At 36.0% G+C, this 18016-nt stretch overlaps 1 protein-coding gene across 2 annotated transcripts in view; it reads right to left on the reverse strand.

Moving 5' to 3' along the window:
* LOC113236779 (dual specificity protein phosphatase Mpk3) overlaps positions 1-16658 on the reverse strand; it is a 29674-nt gene extending 13016 nt beyond the window's left edge. For both annotated transcript variants that reach the window (XM_026472947.1, XM_026472948.1), the window contains exons 1-2: positions 16032-16658; positions 4541-4631 (exon numbers count right to left, since the gene is read on the reverse strand). In XM_026472947.1, coding sequence (XP_026328732.1) covers positions 4541-4631; positions 16032-16398 — 458 coding nt within the window. In that variant the 5' untranslated portion in view covers positions 16399-16658. The remainder of the gene's footprint in view (positions 1-4540; positions 4632-16031) is intronic.
* Between the last annotated feature and the right edge of the window lie 1358 nt (positions 16659-18016).

An 18016-nucleotide genomic window follows, 5' to 3' on the forward strand; every position in this document is an offset into this window, starting at 1 on the left:
CCCACCGGATAAGATTTATATATTTTTATTAAGTCTGAAATATGGCGAAGGAACGCAAAATGTCATGGCCAGGCCAGCGCTCGGAATGCTATTACATTGGGGGGTTGGCGTTCCTACCTCATCGGCATGCAGCCTAACCCACGTTTCGTTTTAAGAGCTCATAAAATCTTGCCTTTGTTGTTAAAGTTGCAAAGCACTTATCCCATTGATATTTTACAGTATCGGGATATCTTAAAGTTTATTGAGCAAATGCCTCTTTTTCGAAATTTTATAGGCACAAGAGTAGTTATTAAGTATTTATAATATACAAGTATTAATAATCCACACATATACGCATGACGTACGTAACAATCCGATTATATCTAAGGTATACTTAAATATATACGCACATTTCGACTCGTCCGTAGAACAAAGGTCTATGTGCAAGACTACTTGTTCTCGGGACATAGTACATTTCGTTCGTTCTTCTTCGCTGTGGATGTCAGATCGACTTTTGTTCGATGTTATATTTCCGAAACGAAATAAGATATATAAATTTTCAAAACACCTTTACATAAGCCTTAGTTTCATTAACGAAATTGTTCTCGTAACGTACCTATTCTCTTTTCGCTATATAATCACATCGGACTCTGTTCTTCGGATGAGTCGATTTGTGGGTAGCTCTTTCATCCTACCCGCCGCTGTCAGGGCTTGATAAATGTTAGGCTATTAGGATGCAAGGACGAGACGGTCATTTGAGCTCAAACTACTGTCAATATTATGTCTTTTTTTTTCAAATTATGCATATTCTTAATTAAAAGCTTACGAGTTAGAACAAGAAACGTCGTAGTTTACCTTCACAGTTGATTTTAAACATGTCGATTCGTCAGAAAACCCGCTCTTTCGTCTCATGCCAAAGCAGCACGTTAGCGCTCTGTGGGCGGACTCTACATTTACACCATAAATTTGAGCATTGCTATTTTTAGTTCAAAACCATAAAGTGAGCGAGAGTCATGAAACTTTCAATCGTAGGCGGGGGGAGGCGAATTTACAATTACATATTAAGGAAAAGGGAAACCCGTAGGCGTCCCGTCGGGAATTGTAATGTTTACACTTTATCATTGTACGTTGCTTTGTTACAGACAGTAAACAATGTAAACCTTGAATGGTTGTTTACAAACGTTTGAAAAAACATTGGTTTTTATTATAGAAATCGCTTAGAAAAACTGAATGTAATTTAGTGAACGGCTCGTTCATAGCATGCGCAAAGTTGCATGAATGGAGCGCTCGTTGTGACCCGATGACGCCCCACCGCACCGCGTCGCCGCGCCGCGGCCGCCCGCCGCCGCAAGGTTTCACCGTCTAAATGCATTATGCCTATAACTCGGTTAGCTAACTGCTATATTATTGGCAGTCACGAGTGAAAAACGATGAATGAGCGAGTTTATTAACCAACCAAAACGCACAATTGTTGAGCAAATTTTGTTGTAGCGTATTCAATTTGGAATATGTTGTGTCGGTAAAAATGTTGTTCAATCTACAATTTGACTATTGGGTGTGAATGCGATCGTTTAGCGTATTAGTACTAAACAGTGATTCCAGCTAAACAAACCCGCCAACTCGTTCATGAATGGAAAATTTGACATTGACTAGCCATTATCATCATGCCAAGCTTCTATTCAAATATTAATAAGATATGGTATCGTGAGTCTTTGTATTATATTACAAACACGAGATTGTTTGAAGCAATAGGCATAATATGACTAAATGCAGAAGTATTAGTATGGAACGTGACTAACAAGTCTGTTGGTGACTACATTTTTAAGTAGTGTCCATTGACATTGCTTACACAAACATGATTACTTATTCATTATAAAAGATCAGTTTTATGGATAGTGAGTTGGTAACACTGATTTATCGGTCCAAAGCCAATCCAAATCTACAACACTAATTCTATATATTTCATTTTACAAAAATTAAAAAACATTACAGTATAAATATTATAAAATCAAATAAGTCTTTTTACGCACGCCGATCATTCGTCATACAGAAATAAGTAAAACTGTGTGTACAGTTCGTGCTGCGTGGTTGCTTGTGACATTTAATAAAAGTATGAATTTTAACAAAACTACGTACGTGCTATTGCTGAACAAGAGTGTTCTCTCATGGAGGAGTCTATAATACTATACCTCAAACAATTAGCACTTAATAACACAAGCAGACAGCGATGGAATTAAAATGGTTCTGCAACATAATTTTACGAAAATTAACCTGAGCGAAACATTGGTAAACCACTATAATTTATTTTGATTAGTTAGTATCCAAATTACAATAAATCTCTGTATATATGGAGTGCGTGGAATATTATCTGTAGTTAGGTTGTGGCGGTGGCAATTTTGTTGCTAACTAATTTCATATCCAGTACACGTGTACAGTCTACGTGCGGAGTCTTATTTTTAAAGTATCTATTTCAATAATGATATAAGTGTACTTGTTATATTTCCTTTGATCTATTTCGAGCGGTAACTAGGAAAAGCACAATTATGGTTTCTGTTGTAAAAAGCACTTGAGGTCCCTAAAGACTTTTGTTTTAATATTTTGCAACATTTGTCTTATGTTTTTTGTTATCATTGAAGCCTGTTTCATCCCACGCTGCGTTTAAAGTTCAAATGTTGGCTATGTAGTTGCTCAAAACACGGTATAACAACTTCCGGCTGCTTTATTAGCATTTTCCAAATGGCCTTTTCTGCTTTGTTTGCTCGAACAGTCGTCTAATCTTCCTTAAACCACATATGGGTTCTTTGTGTGGGATGATTGAAATAAACGTTATGGAATTTCCTACCTAATGTAATTAGTTCTGGACACTCAGTATCCTTGAAAATTACATCAAAACATATGTATAGTTGAACGTAGAAGTCCTAATTTAGCAATATTTTCATATAAAGCTTTAAAAGTCCGGTCTGTTTTTCTTATCAAGGACAAAAATAGTTTCTACTCTATAAAATGGAAGAAATAGTTTCCCATTGAGGTTCCCACGAAACCGGCATAAATTAAAAAAGCTCATCATACATCAAGATCGGTTATTGAGAAAGCCGGTATCCAGTTGATGCGGCCGGCCAGGGGCAGGACTAGTGAGGGACCGGATACTAGATCCCGTATCCGGATTATATTTAGCAAAGTTAACGACTTCTCTTAATAAGTAGCCAGTATCTAGTACCTTTCATTCAATTTTAGAATGTGTATATACCTACGTTTATTTTTGTTACACGACGCTTATTGAACATCTAAGGCTTACTACCAAAAAAAGCTGCATTTCTGTATTCTACATATTTGTTAAGCAGAAACTCAACTAGCAAAAAAATCATAAATCTTTTAAAATATTTACGCTAGTTATATCGTCCATGGAGTATCATTGTACTTTTTAAAAAATCCACTAATTTAGTGATGTATTACACAAAATTAATAAATCCGTTACACTACTATATTGAATATCATCTTTCATATTATCTTTGTATCAATAATAATAATAACCATTACACGTTTTAACTAGGTGGATAGGCAGCATTAATAGCATCTTTAAGGTCGTCGGTCGACTTTTCCGTCGACAAGTGATTAAGGAAAACGTCTCACGCGCATGAAATCGGATTCCCACGCGTGGGCGGTTTCCTCGTTGGCGCAATTAAACCGGCGCGTAATAAGCGACATCATAATACCTCGCTATCTGCTTGTCAATGCTTTCGTTTGTTACCGGGAAATAAGATAAAATACTGATTGAGAGCAGCGAGGAAAAAATTTGTCGCTTGACAACTCAGATAGACATGTGAAACTAAGGAGGATGTCCCCCTATTCATTGAAATACTTTATTATTAATTTGAAGTAGTATTTCGTCGCCTTACTTTCGCAAACTCGTATCTTAAAGCACAAAGTAACTGAAACGCAAAAAATGCATTGCATATACAAATTTTGCAGGCTGATTTCACATCACTTTTCCTTCATATTCACTCACTGGCTTTTAACTATTCTTAATGCGTCCAAATTAACACCCTTGACAAGTAATTTAAAATAAACAGAAAGGTTTGCCATCGATTTGGCATTTTCTTCACGCATTAAATAATAGGTAAAGAGCACGAAAACCTGCAAGTAATTGTAGTTATCATTACGTAACGGCTTATTAAGATTCTTAAGCAATGAATTCAATGTATTCCAGTTAAAACGAGGCTTTACTCATAAGGACGACGATTAATTGGAATAGAAGTGATTCAGTTAAATACTGGGAACAGGAAACGGTCTGTTAGTCATTACGAACCGGTCGAGATGCGCAGCGGTTTGGGAAATTCTTGCAACATGCTTGTTACGTTACTATGCGCCTCTAACTTAAAGCAAGTAACGACGACTACCTGTGATATGGTTGTTACACCCATATTCATTATAATGTTGCTATAGTGAAAATAACCTATAATTCCAATAACGACGTTAATTTTACGTCTAGCTACATTTACACTATAGAATATATTTCGGTAACGTGGAACTGTGTGGTGCGCTTAAGAGGTATAGGACTTACCGTAATCCCATAAGAGGCAGGTGCGGGACGTGCTGCGCGCCGGCCTCGCTGCACCACTCCGGATAAGTTCGGTGAAACTCCGTGAAGTCACCTGGAGCAAAACACACATTCTCAGCACACTTTCCTCGACTTCTCGCATATTATAATAGAATTTTATTTCATTAATAACAACAATGCGTAATAAATCGCATTCGCCACAATACATTACAATTTTTGTAAGCACGAATGCAATACACCAGACGCTGATTTCTATCGTTTGCAATTGTTAGAAGATTGTCGTAAGAACAATTTTATTTCATTCATTGTTTTAGTCTCATTGACATTCGTGTTGAATGGAGATCGTAAAATACGCGGAGTTTCGAGGGTTGTTAAATGTGACTTTGGCGATGCGGGCGACACAATTCGAGACTAGCTGATATTAGCGGCGCCGAGACGTATCAAATTCATTTGTTACTTTTATGAAAACTGAAACCTTAAGAACTAATGTAATGAGAACCAGAAGTTGTTTAGTAGCAGTAGAGCTCCTTGTGAAAGAGTTCGTCCAGGGAAGTACTGCCACCTTACCTATTTCTGCCGCCGAGCAGTAATGTGAGCATTACTGCGTTCCGGTTTTGAAGGTTAAGGATGCTGATGAAATTACAGGCACATGGGACTTGTCAACTTATGTCTCAGGGTAACGAGTGCAGCGCGAGTGTCCCTCAGATCTTTGCGATTTAAGGTTATGAGTAGCACTGGAACTGTTATGGCGTGTTGCATAACACTAGGCACACGACTTGTTCGTCCCGTCAATTGGGAATTAAAAAAATTAACATTTAAACCACAGAAGCGATTTCAGATTGGGTAGTGATAAATGATTTTATATACAAAAAAGGCAGATATGTTGCTAGCATAAATATAGGAGTTACTAGCGTCCACATAATGAAAAGTCGAAAACCAGTCAATTGATCGACGACCTCGCAATAAGTCTTCGAGCAGAGATGAAATTGACATTTGTAAAATTGTGTAATTTTATTCATCTTTCAAGAAAAAATCTTTTTGACCGACTTCAAAAAAAGGAGGAGGTTCTCAACTCGACTTTATTATATTTTTTGTATGTATGTTACGCGATAACTCATAAGCATTTATGAACCGATTTTGGTGATTCTTTTTTGTTGGAAAGAGGGTACCTCACTATTTATTGGTCCCATTTAAGTTTGAAAAAAATATTCCACTTTTAAGGGTAGCAAACTAGGGGATGAATCCGGTTTCGCAACAATATAACGTAGTTATATTGTGGTGAAAAAATAAAGAAAGTTATTATTATTATTATTAATGTCATTAATGTTTAATAGCGAGTAAACAATTTATTAAACTTAATTTAAAAGATATATTTGACTTATAAATATTTTTCAATTTGTTTAATAAATAACAAAATAAACTAATTTTCCTTTTCGATTGTGTTTTACTTCTTATTTACTTTTCGGAATGTTCATTCTGTTCAACAAAATCATAATCATCTTTGTCTCGTCAATTCGGATGACGCACGATTTGTAAAAAAGTTTCTACAGGTTGTGCGACAGATTTCAAACATCGATTCCTATGAACATAACATAATATCTTTGTGTAAAAGTTCAAAGGTAGTAATAAAAGCTCCGAGATGTAAATTAAAAACGAGGTTATTGAAAATTATTGAAATCTTTTGGTTATTGATTGGATTTCTTGGTTATTGAAATTTACTGGGTTATTTACTAATCTGCCGAAAACTTTTGCGCAAATAACAATATTGAAACAGCCGAAACGAATACTGAAATACATGCATATATGTATAACTCACGCCCTTGTCCCAATACTGAAAGTTCCGAATAATCTTGCTGACGTAATTCTTACTCCATAACCAACTTTATTCATATTTTACTGAAAACATTTGCTAGCCATTTTTATTGTAAAAGACCTATTATAAATCTAAAAGCAATCTCATACAGTTCATAATCTTCGGTGCTTGTTAAACTATACCAGTATACCATATTATACGGAAATGTTATGAGTGACATCATAGGAACTCCTAAGAAATATCAATAGCAACAACAATCATTTTATGTAATAGATAAAACTGAAATTTTAAAATGATATAGTTGGACACTAAGTGGACGGGGGCAGTTGAAATTAGAAATGAGTAGTGGCATGGGAAATGAATTTCTGTCCAGAAAAACTTAGGTATTTATAAAAAAAAACCAACAACGAAGTCTAAGGCGGTTGCTTCGCTTTGCTTTGCGACCGCCATAGACTTGTAATCTATATTAATAATATGTAGCGATCATTTTAATTTTGCCGGCTTCGCCTCAGCTCACTGCCGATTGATTTGTTTTTCGGAACTTTTATCATATCCCTCTTAGAATTTGCACACAGTAGTGACATCGAAGAAGTGCAACATAGATTTTTTAAATAACTTTCTTGGCAGCATTGCGACTGCAGACGTTAAAGAAGGAATGGAAGCGGATTTGTAAAGTATGCTTTGATAGCGTGTTTCATCTGAAATAATGAGGCGTTTACAGTACAGGCACGTTTTAATTGATAGGCGTTGAAGGTTCCTAGAACAAGGCTGTACCGGTGGGCGCTCGTCATGTCGCGCCAGTCGGTGGTAACAGCTGCGTTTCCGTCGCCAACGCCAGCTTCCTGCCCACCGGTCGCTCGTGCTAGCCAGCCTATTGTAATGCTAATGTAGCCCCCATTATGTCCATCACGTGTACACAGTGACGAGTTACAATTACAAACTCCAATACACATACGTCGGTTAAACGCACAGACGCATGATGTTAAGGTAATTGCAACCGCCAAAGTAGAAATAAATAGATAAAGTAATCGCGACATGCAATCATCTTAATAAAAGCAAAGTTAAAAAATGTAGCTGTCGTTATGGATTTCATCTTAACAGCGTTACGTTCTGGGTACTCGTGGTTTTCCCTGGCACTAGCCAGGGAGTTGGGAACAGACAATAGGAAAATAAACTAGATATCACAGCTAAGCTAAATAAAACGAAAACCTGGGATAATTCATACAAGTAGGTATCGAGGTAGGTTTAAGAGTGTTCTATTATTTATAACGTTTCTATGTAGTTTTATGCAATAAAACTCAAATTTCCATTCCCATATAAGTATAAAACATATAATAAGAACTTAGCTATTCATTCCAATGAACGTGTGGATTGAGTCTCGGTTATGTTTATTTCGTCATAGAAATTCGGTCGCTTGCAGACTTGCAAGGGCGGACGGTCGGCAACACGCAGCCGCACGGCGCGGGCGCGGGCACGAGCGCGGGGCGGCGGCGGCGGCGTGGAATCGATCGCCTCGCGGTGACTCACGGCGCCCATTCATCCGCCGCACTCAATGAATCCCCTCCCCCTGCCCCGGGCTCTCTTCCCCCCGTAAGCAAGGACTCCATTAAAGTTACCCCTTGCTGCGTGAGTCGAATCCTTCCAACGATCTACCCACATGATTCAAAATGTAATCTTTTTGCTCCCACCCGTTTGGCCAATCTTGACCGCCTCGCCCACAACCCACGATTTTAGTTGGCTTAAATTACAATGATTATTTACAACAAACAATAATATCTGAGTAACTACCTCTAAGCTCCTTTTTACTTCATAAGAGCGCTTTGGAAGTAGGCAAGTAGGTTTAAACCTCTAAAAAGAGCAAGGAACATTGCGTTTCAAACTAGGTAACGTTGATATAAAATTGAGGCTATAATGTGGAGAACAGAAGTGGCATAAGGGTGGTGAAATGGCGCGGAATCCCGGGCGCGGGGCACGGGGGAGGTGCGGGCGGCAGGTGCGGCACGAGGCCTTGGCCCACGCGCGTCCTTCCCGCGGCGTTCATCAACAACCTTGCACAGCTAGAGTTACTCCAGCTTTCCATCATTCTACGTTATTATGTATTGTATCCAGTAATCGGAATTGAGGAAGTTAATTTAGCTAAAGTAAAGAATATCGTGTACATTCCCTTCTACAAATCCCGGGACTTCTCGGATCTGATTATATTTGGATATGCATATTATTTATTAAAATGTGAGTAAATTGGCAACAAATTATTATTTCTTATTAAGTACTTGCTACATGTCATTGTCTCAAAAAATAATATTGTACTTGTGTTACTTGTAGGTACTTATGTAATTAAATACTTTAGCCATTTACAAATAAATATGAGACAACCTATATTTTTGATTGTTTAGAAAATAAACAGTAAAATAAGAAATTTTATATGCATTAATGACTAAATAGGTATGTTCACACTAAGAAAACGATCATACTTTAAATACATAGATTAACTCCCTTAATTCGGATCACTGATTATATCGAAGCAACATTTACAAAGGTAAAAACACAATTGGCCAAGAAAGAGGCAAAATCAATAAAACTGCGACTTAACACAACATGACTTAAAGTCAAATAATATTAATGTAGTTTACTACTTACTTATTTCATCGTAACAAGCGAACGGCGAAAGTAGCTAAGTTATGGTGCCTTAAATAAACTTTAATTAAGCCAGTTGTGACAATTTAAGTCAATTTCAGAACATTATGAGACGAGTGACTTATTAATATGATTGCACATTAACGGACCTCGATTGACTCCAGCCCGAACTGAAGTCAGGTCAATTACATCTGTTTCACTTATTGATTGTTAAATTGAGTATCGATACTTGGACTATAATTTCTTAAACTCAACAACTAGTTATTAATATATCTTCAACACACGAACAATCTGGTTAGTGTTAGAAGCAGCTTTTGAGATGCGCGCCTGTTGAACTTAAAATTAGATGGTATTAAGAAAACAATAGTGATAGAAACATTGCTTGAAAAATTACCAGTTCCAGGAATCGATTGACGTCACTGGATTCAAGTAAAGTCAGCTTCTTGGAAACAACGCGTGTACAAAGGAAATACGTATGATAATAATTCGAGTTTGGGAAACATTATTCGAGATAATCAATAACTTCATCCGAATATTTGTGTTTTAGTTCTCATCCGAATATTTGTGATTTAGTTCTGCATTAAAACACTAATATTTCGAATATGTAGAAGAATGGAACTTATTTAAAAATAAATTGTAGTTGAAAATGTACCTATTCCATAATTTTTATAATTTTCGTAAGATGTGAACACGCCACACATTGGGCGTAATATGGCTTGACTCGATGTCAAGCTGATCATAAATGAAAGAGGCATATCAACAGATATTATATGTTTTGATAATACGTAGATTGTATATTTGCTACAGGTATTTCATTTAGGGACACAGTATCGAATCAAAAATATCAAGACAATACTCATGAGTAGTATCGTATAAAAAACACGTACTCATAAAAGTATCGAAACAGTAATACCTTGAAGTATCGATACTTTTCCTAGAGTTGCCCTACTTAAAGACAGAATAAAACATATTAATTAATAAGTCTTTTATTTGATTTATGATTTTTAATTGAACAAATAAATAAAACTTAGTAAAAGATTTTTCTCCTCTGTACAATCACTTAAAAACAAAAATCTTTTCTTTTTGTGAGTCTGTTTCTAGTTTTTGGTATTGTATTGCCTGCTTTTGAGAACAAACGTTCTGAAAATGGAACAAAATTTGCCGGAATTGCGAGTTACTCAAATATGTACAGATAACGTTACATTTTTCTTCATTCTCATTCTCATAAAGACGCAAATGGTGGCATACACTATACAGCCAAATCATTGGTGATGGAGATTGCCATTAAAAGGTGGCTTGCGTTATGTATGACATGAGGTGTGCTAAGTAGGAAATATTCGAAATGATACGATACTTGTCAAAAAGGACTAATAACTGAAAAGTATCGGTATCGGAAGGAAACGTACTCGATATCAAAAAGTATCCAGACTTTTTCCGTGTCCCTAATTTCATTGAATAAAAACTCTGTGTAACTACAGACGATCTACAATTTTAACTTACATTAAAAAGCCTCAACCAAATGTGACCTTTAACGCGAATCTACATATTTTTTATCCAGGATCACTGTAGCGCAACGAGACATAAATAAAATTAGAATATAATACGTAGCATAGCACTGTTGTAGCCCGTGGATTGGGCCATTACATCAGCGCGCAAAAAATGTCAATGCCAATGTTACACCTCCAAATGTTGCTTAATTTATTCATAGTGCTCCATTCAACATTTCGACTTCTCACTATGTCACATGCAGATACACTATTTATTATAATTGTAAAAGATGCAGATTGCACGAATTACTGGTTATCGGATAGTTGACATAATTTCATCAAAATATAATAGCTATAATTTCGCATCTCCATTCCATTTCGTTTTCCTCCGTAAGTAATACAATATTGGCAAGCGGACGGCTATTCTACCAGATGCTCACGATTTCCTGCGCCATTATGAGTGACGAGCCCAAAGAGTTTACATTCAGCGTGGTGCTGGTTACATCCTGTTGCTCGCACGCACGTGCTATTTATTTTACGATCGAGCACACCAGATTCCATAAGTGGCAGCAGCCAGTTCGCTAGCTACTGGGGTAGATTGAGCTAGTTATCTACGTTCCTCTCTATTGGGCCTTTATAGATCGCCGAATATAGAAACATTTAGAATTACTGCATGTTCAGTGTTCTGGAATGTTTGGCGCATTTCATGTTCCTTAATGTTTCGCTTAAAGCTATACCCGAACGTCGCCAGTTTCCATTAGTCTATTTCCTATATGACATTACACGAGCTACGTTAATTCCATTCCCATTCCATTTCCCTGAACATTACTTTCAGCGAAGACTGCGACAAGTGGTTTTATCAATCGATAAGCAAGATTACATGGTTTTCAGCGTTTTCTGAAAATAATCAAGTCCGGGTACCGTAATAATTTGTACATAAACGTGATTGTTTAATTTATGTCGGTTAATAGGACTGCATAATGAGATCTTGCTTTCTTTTATTTTTAGTTTAAGATTAATTCGGACGGCGTGCGGCGGGAGGAGTGGTGAATGTGCACCGACTCAACCGGCGGGAGGTAAATACGGGGGGGTTTTAGTGGGGTAGGCCCTCCAGTCTGGAGGAAGAGTCCCTACATAACCCGTGTGTCTCCCTAGACTCAGGGGTATCTATAAAGATTTAAGAAGTAAAAAAAAATGTGCCAGGAGGTGAATGTGGCCAGTTGAGTAGGACTCGTTAATTTTGCAGATTTTGTGTTCGGCGAACTACCTGGTCTGGTATCTGGATTTCTTAATAGGAAGACATCGAATATAAGTTTGCATTGATATTTTTTGTCGTTTCTATTGTATAGAATACAGTTTTGAAGACTTTGTACAGTACAAAACCATCATTGTAACGACGTATTATCTAAGCTCATTTACATAATAATACCTACTAGTTGTTGTATTGTTAACAGCCCATAAAATAAGACAGTGTCGGAAACGCAAACGACCACGCTTCGTCCGAGCGGGGAATTGCGGGGCGGGGAGATCGGCGCGGGCGCAGGAGGTGGTGATCATAATCTATCGTCTCGCATTGAGGAGCACAATAAGTAGCTGACTTCCTCTCCCACGTTCTGAGCAACGGATGCCTCGTCTCGCGACCTCCGGCGCGGGTCTTAAGCCCCTCGCTGCTGCTGATTCCATTACATAAAACTAAAGTAATTTAAGCCAATTGGTTTCATGCAATCCCACCAATTTTAACATTATGGCCTTAAAGTCATTAAACTACCAACTACAAGACGTGTCTCTATTGCAGACTGATATGGATACACTACTGGAGTGGTCCCTAGAAATAATACGAGTCTATTAATATTTAGGCATGTCTTCAAAAGTTGCACATTAAATTTCTGAAAAAACTAAATGTTCCATCTTTTGGATATAAAATTAATGGGACAACTACAGATCAGGAGTTTGATAGTATCAAAAATGTGTGTATTGTATACCTCACGTTATCGAGAGGTCCTATAAAGCCAGTGCTTTATAGGATTTATAAACTCAGTAGTTTTGTGTATAAAGCAAGAAAAGGTTTTTTGCTCTTCTGCTACAAAAATACTGCCCTATAATAGCCTGACTCGCAGTGTTTTGGGATTTGGATCCCTATGACGCGAACCACATGCCGAGGCTTGAACGTATGTAAAAAGGTACTGGCATTTACTGTACCTAGTGGGGTTAGCCAAAAAGTTGCTGTTTTATTCTGACAGGCTTTTGCATTTCAAAACGCTTTTGGTGGCAAAGAGAAGGATCCTACTTTATCTATTACTTAGTTTTACATATATGATTGAATTTAACATCTTTGTATAAAAGTCTACAATTGCTTGGTAAATGTAACTTCAGAATTCCCTCCACATACCCAAGGTAGGCCACCACACACTGACCACAGTCACACTGGGGTGACATATTAGATACTCATTTTAGAGATTTATGTATTTTTTTGGGTTAGCTACATTTTTTCATTCTCTACTCTTTTCGTCGTTTTTGTAAGTCGTTTCCTGTCGTTTTTTGTATCACTTATAAGGTAGTTGTGTAATTATAAGATCACAACCACATTTATTTAGTGTATGTATTAGTTTATTATAATAGTCATTGCCCATTACGTTCTTCTTTATATTGTTATAGCTCCATTGATCCCATCGATGATTCCGCCAATGGTCGAGTTACGGAACACACGTATTTTAACTCAAAATTTGACTGGCTATTACAGAAACAAATAGTTAATTTTAATAAATTTACATGGGACACACATAAAGGGAGCAGACTAATGTTAGGAAAAAGTTGATATTGACGGTATGTGGGAATATAAAAAGGAAAATAATTATAACTTTTTTTATAACAAAAAAAACCTACTGAAAGTTCGTGGAACGTCGCCATCTACTTGCCAAGTTTTGTTGACATCAGTTACCGGAAAGTGCGTGAAACCGGATTCATCCACACGTTTGTCACCCTTACAGGTGGAATATTTTCTTCAAATTTAAATGGAATCAATGGGAGAGTACCTCAGTCCCTCTTTTCAACAAAAAAGAATCACCATAAATGTCAAATGCTGGAGTAATCGCGTAACATACACAAAAATAAATACAGTTGAATTGAAAACCTCCTTCTCTTTTGAAGTCTGTTAAAAATTGAGCCACATACAGAATAGATAAGCACTGGATACTTATTATAATCACATTTGTGAAGGCACCCAAATGGCAGATTCTTTTAAAAGATTCAAGTTGCAATACATACTTAGTACTTGGTGTAACGGGCTGGTGTCCGCAACTCGACGACAAGGCGCCTATTTTGCGTGTGGGACACGCTGTATATCTAGCATAGATGAATGAATATTAATAAAAAATAAAGTTTCATTCTAATATAAAAATTATATGACGTGTATTTAGGTATAATCATAAAAACAAAAAAAAACCTTGAAATCAGTCTGCAATCAGTCAACTAAACTTGAAGCAGGTGACTAGAAGAATGTAGTGTGTCATGGAATATTAGGATGCTATCTCCCTTAATCATTTTTTAAAGATTTCTATACAAAAAGAGAAAGCCTTACATTAAAATATACATTCAATGTTAAATGTTGTAACCTTTGTGTGAAACTGGAATTCCGTACTAGGCAACTATACATGTATTATAGTCCACTGGGAATTCATCATTTCATTTAAGCGGCAGACTGGCACTCTTGAGTTGCTGTTGACATTCACAGGTAGTAGTAGATATTGTGCCTCTGAGCTCTTTTGAAGTACCATCACAATTGTATCCAGTAGATCCAGATCTTAGCAACACTTTCAGCTTGTAGCTGATTCTCTATTGTGAAGTAAAAAAAGTTTACACATAACTATGTGCTCTGATTGTTTTTCTGTATGGAATTTATGAAATCATTACAACAGTCATAACAGATTAGGTAACAAACTCAATGTACTAGATATGGGAATATGTCATAATGCATTTTGATACAACAAACAAACACAAAGTATGTTTTGTATTTGTTTGTTGTGGATGCAGGCATTATGACATAGTCTGAATAAGATTGTAAGTCGATAAGAGATATGAATGAGTATAATCAATGAGTGTAAATCATAAGATAAAAAAATACAGTACAACCACAAAATGAGCTTCTTCTTCTTTTAAATGTTATGGCTCCATCGAAATAATTAATGATTTTGCCAATGTCAAGTAAAAATAACTATGTACGGTAGTTTAATATTATTATAAAAATTATAAAAAAAAAAAATGGCGATTGCACCAATGTCCTGTGAGTATTTCTTATTATGTTTTCCCAGCAGAATGACAGATAACCAAAAAACTGACAAGAGTGCCAAGGTATAATTTTTGATATTTTTTTTATTTTAATTATAATGCACATACATGTGTTTTTATGTACCACTTAGTTTTTAGTCTGTTGAAGTGCATATGAGGAGATACTTATTTTGTTACATGTCAAGTTCTATACAAACTGTCGTGAATTAAAAAAAAAACCTTATGGATCAAACCACAAATGAGTTTTGTGATTATGGGCAGTATTTGTAAATGTGAATACAGCATTAGAAGTGTTTGATAGAGTTATTGCTTTACGTGAGGGACAAATGTATATATTTAGTTTGTACAGAGAAGGTGCTTACTATGTATTGTAATTAGCCACGATTGAGTGAAATTTGGCAAGCTTAAATCAAGTTTTTTCCCTGTACACTTTGTTTTATTCTTAAGTTTATGTCAATTCCAAAGTATGTATTATAGAAAACAATAAAAACATGAGCATATGACGTGTTTCTTTTCATTATTCCAAATAATGTAAATAATAATAAATATGGCCTGATTTGTTATATTTAGTAACAGCACAGAAATTGGCTAACATTGATAAAATCAAAACACACTAGGTGCCATATGTTTTAGATAAAAAGGAACTACTATCAAATATATTACGAGTTCAATTTATGTGTGAGTAAATTCAATTATCATTGTTTAAAGCAAAGTTACATTGGGTATGATGCTCTCATTTAAACAGGAAATTTAACTTTGATTTTGATTTCCTCCCTTTTTATCCTTTGCCAACAAAACATGTATTTTGCATGAACCCTGAGATAGATATTTAGGTATTTTTTTATTTATTTGCTAGATATGAAATAAAATCTTTTGCTACAATTCAATGTTGATCATAGTTCATAGTTGAATCAATCAGCAGGCTCTAAAGGTTTTATATTACTAACCTTTTGTTTATTTTTATTATTTTAAGGGTTATTTTAGTGATTACATTAATTAGCGAAATGTGTTATAGTTGTTCAATCAAATTATTTGGTAACTACAATATTCCATATATTATATAAAATCATACTTAAGATTTAATATTATTATTATTAATGCATTTTAAATATATTTAACTCACATTGTACTTTTAATTGCTTTTAAAAATACACTTTTAGATAGAGTCAAAAAAGTATAATATAATATAATCAGAGTATGCTGTAACATATTAAAAAGCTTGTCCAAGCTCAACGTAGGCCTCAAAACTGTATTTAAACAAAACATGTTAACATACCTTCAAGGCAGACGACTTGCACTCCATCTTGCTTGAGCCTCTTCAGCAAGATGCCGTGGACCGAGTCAGGATTCCGCGGGGCTCCATCCCCGTATAACACGAACGTGCCCCTGGTACGGCAGTGAGCGATTCTCGCTTTCAACTCCTTGCATTGTACTGTCGAGCACAGGTCGATCTTACCCGCAGCGAGCCGCCGCAGCATTATACTTGGTATTGAGAAGTTAACAGCGGACCGTATGTGAGACATAGCATACTCGTTCGACCCTCGACAGTCTATCAAAATAGTGTCTCTCTCGTCGGAGCGCAATTTTGCCAACAACCATTCCTTTGACACCAGGTCGCACTCACATTCCGAGTCCGTGGGCATCTTGCAATCAAAATGTTCTCTTGTTTACACGAGCTTTCTCAAGAGTTCCCGTGTAGCCTGTTGCACTATTGCACAAAAAACATGGAAAATGAAGCAGCTATACACGGTGGCATTTTTCATATGTTTATTGAATTTTATCTATTGTCATATAACTATTTTACACCAAAGAAAGCCATCTAAATAAACACTACACCAATCTAACGTCCACGACAAGCGAGCTATACAAGGCGAGCAACAGCAAAGCCAGAGCCAAGCCAGGGCAGCGCACAGCAATAACGCAACGAACGAATGAATTACATTGCCGTGCCGAATGAACGACTACAATTACGGAGAGAGAGAGATAGATGCACAAATATAGGATGGAAAAAATGGTAGATGGGTTCATAGAGGATGGAATAAGGGTGAGATAATGATAGCCGTCATGATGAGACGGACATTAAATTTGGATAACATACGGGAATTAGAACAGCTTTTTGAAATAAAGAACGAATAAATGAATGGTTACTTGATCACAGTGTTGGTACGTATGTACATACTATGTACAGAACAATGAATGAGTAATTTTAATTTTGTCTTTTAGCAACACCAAATAAAAAAACAATAACAAATATCACACCAGCAATGTTACCAATTTGTGGAGAATCCCCTAATTACGGAGAATTTTAATTCGACGGGATTAGCGTTATGTGGGGAATTTGTGAGGATTCTAACACTTTATCATTTTGATTTAATTTATCGATTGCTGATGCATAGCTAGTTTGACGGTTATTGACAAAAACTATGATGAACGATATCAATATTTTTTTCGACATAGCACATTCCCGTTTTATTTATTTATTTATTCTAATTACAACGGACAAATCCGATCACAGCAATTAACAATAACAAAAACTAATCTTTTAGGCCCTCTCCCAAAGGGGCGAGGCTACAATAAATAATAATATAATATAATAAAAATAATAATAAAAGAAACAAAATAATAATAATAAAACAAAAACATGACATTGAAGGCAATATTTATTCGCCCTCATTCTTCTCGCAAAACATTATACAATTATCGAGTTTTTAGGTTTCCGCAATTGTTACACAATGAAACTATGTTTCCGGATTTAAATAACGTATATTTGTTTTTTCAAACAAACTAATGTTTCGGACCCTTATAGGTCCCATGGTCACGGTTGACTGAGGTGATTAATGCAAACCACCCTATTTTTTCACTGTACAACACAAAAAAACATTCCAATGTACGCTACATTACGGTTTACAAATTATTTTATTGAATGAATTTTTATCAAGTAAAATATATTATTAATTAATAATAGAAATTAGAATAAATTAAAACATATTAATTAGTACTGCAGTCTCATGTCTGTTTTGGATTTTTCATCAGAGGAATTATAGGATGCCACACTAATGCTACGGAGAAACCATCTTCTCTGTTGAAATTAGGATGTTTTTTAATTCAATGGCCTCTCGCAGAATCCTGGTTAGATAACGGACTTCTTTTGCAAGGACTTGGGATTTGTCAAACTTCATTGAATGTACGGGTTTATCTAAGACATGCTCGTAGACTGCAGACTTGTTTACGCGACGGTGTTTGACATCAGCTATATGTTCT

This window comes from Hyposmocoma kahamanoa, unplaced genomic scaffold (assembly GCF_003589595.1).
Source record: "Hyposmocoma kahamanoa isolate Upper Pololo Valley unplaced genomic scaffold, ASM358959v1 92, whole genome shotgun sequence".
Taxonomy (NCBI): Eukaryota; Metazoa; Arthropoda; class Insecta; order Lepidoptera; family Cosmopterigidae; genus Hyposmocoma; species Hyposmocoma kahamanoa.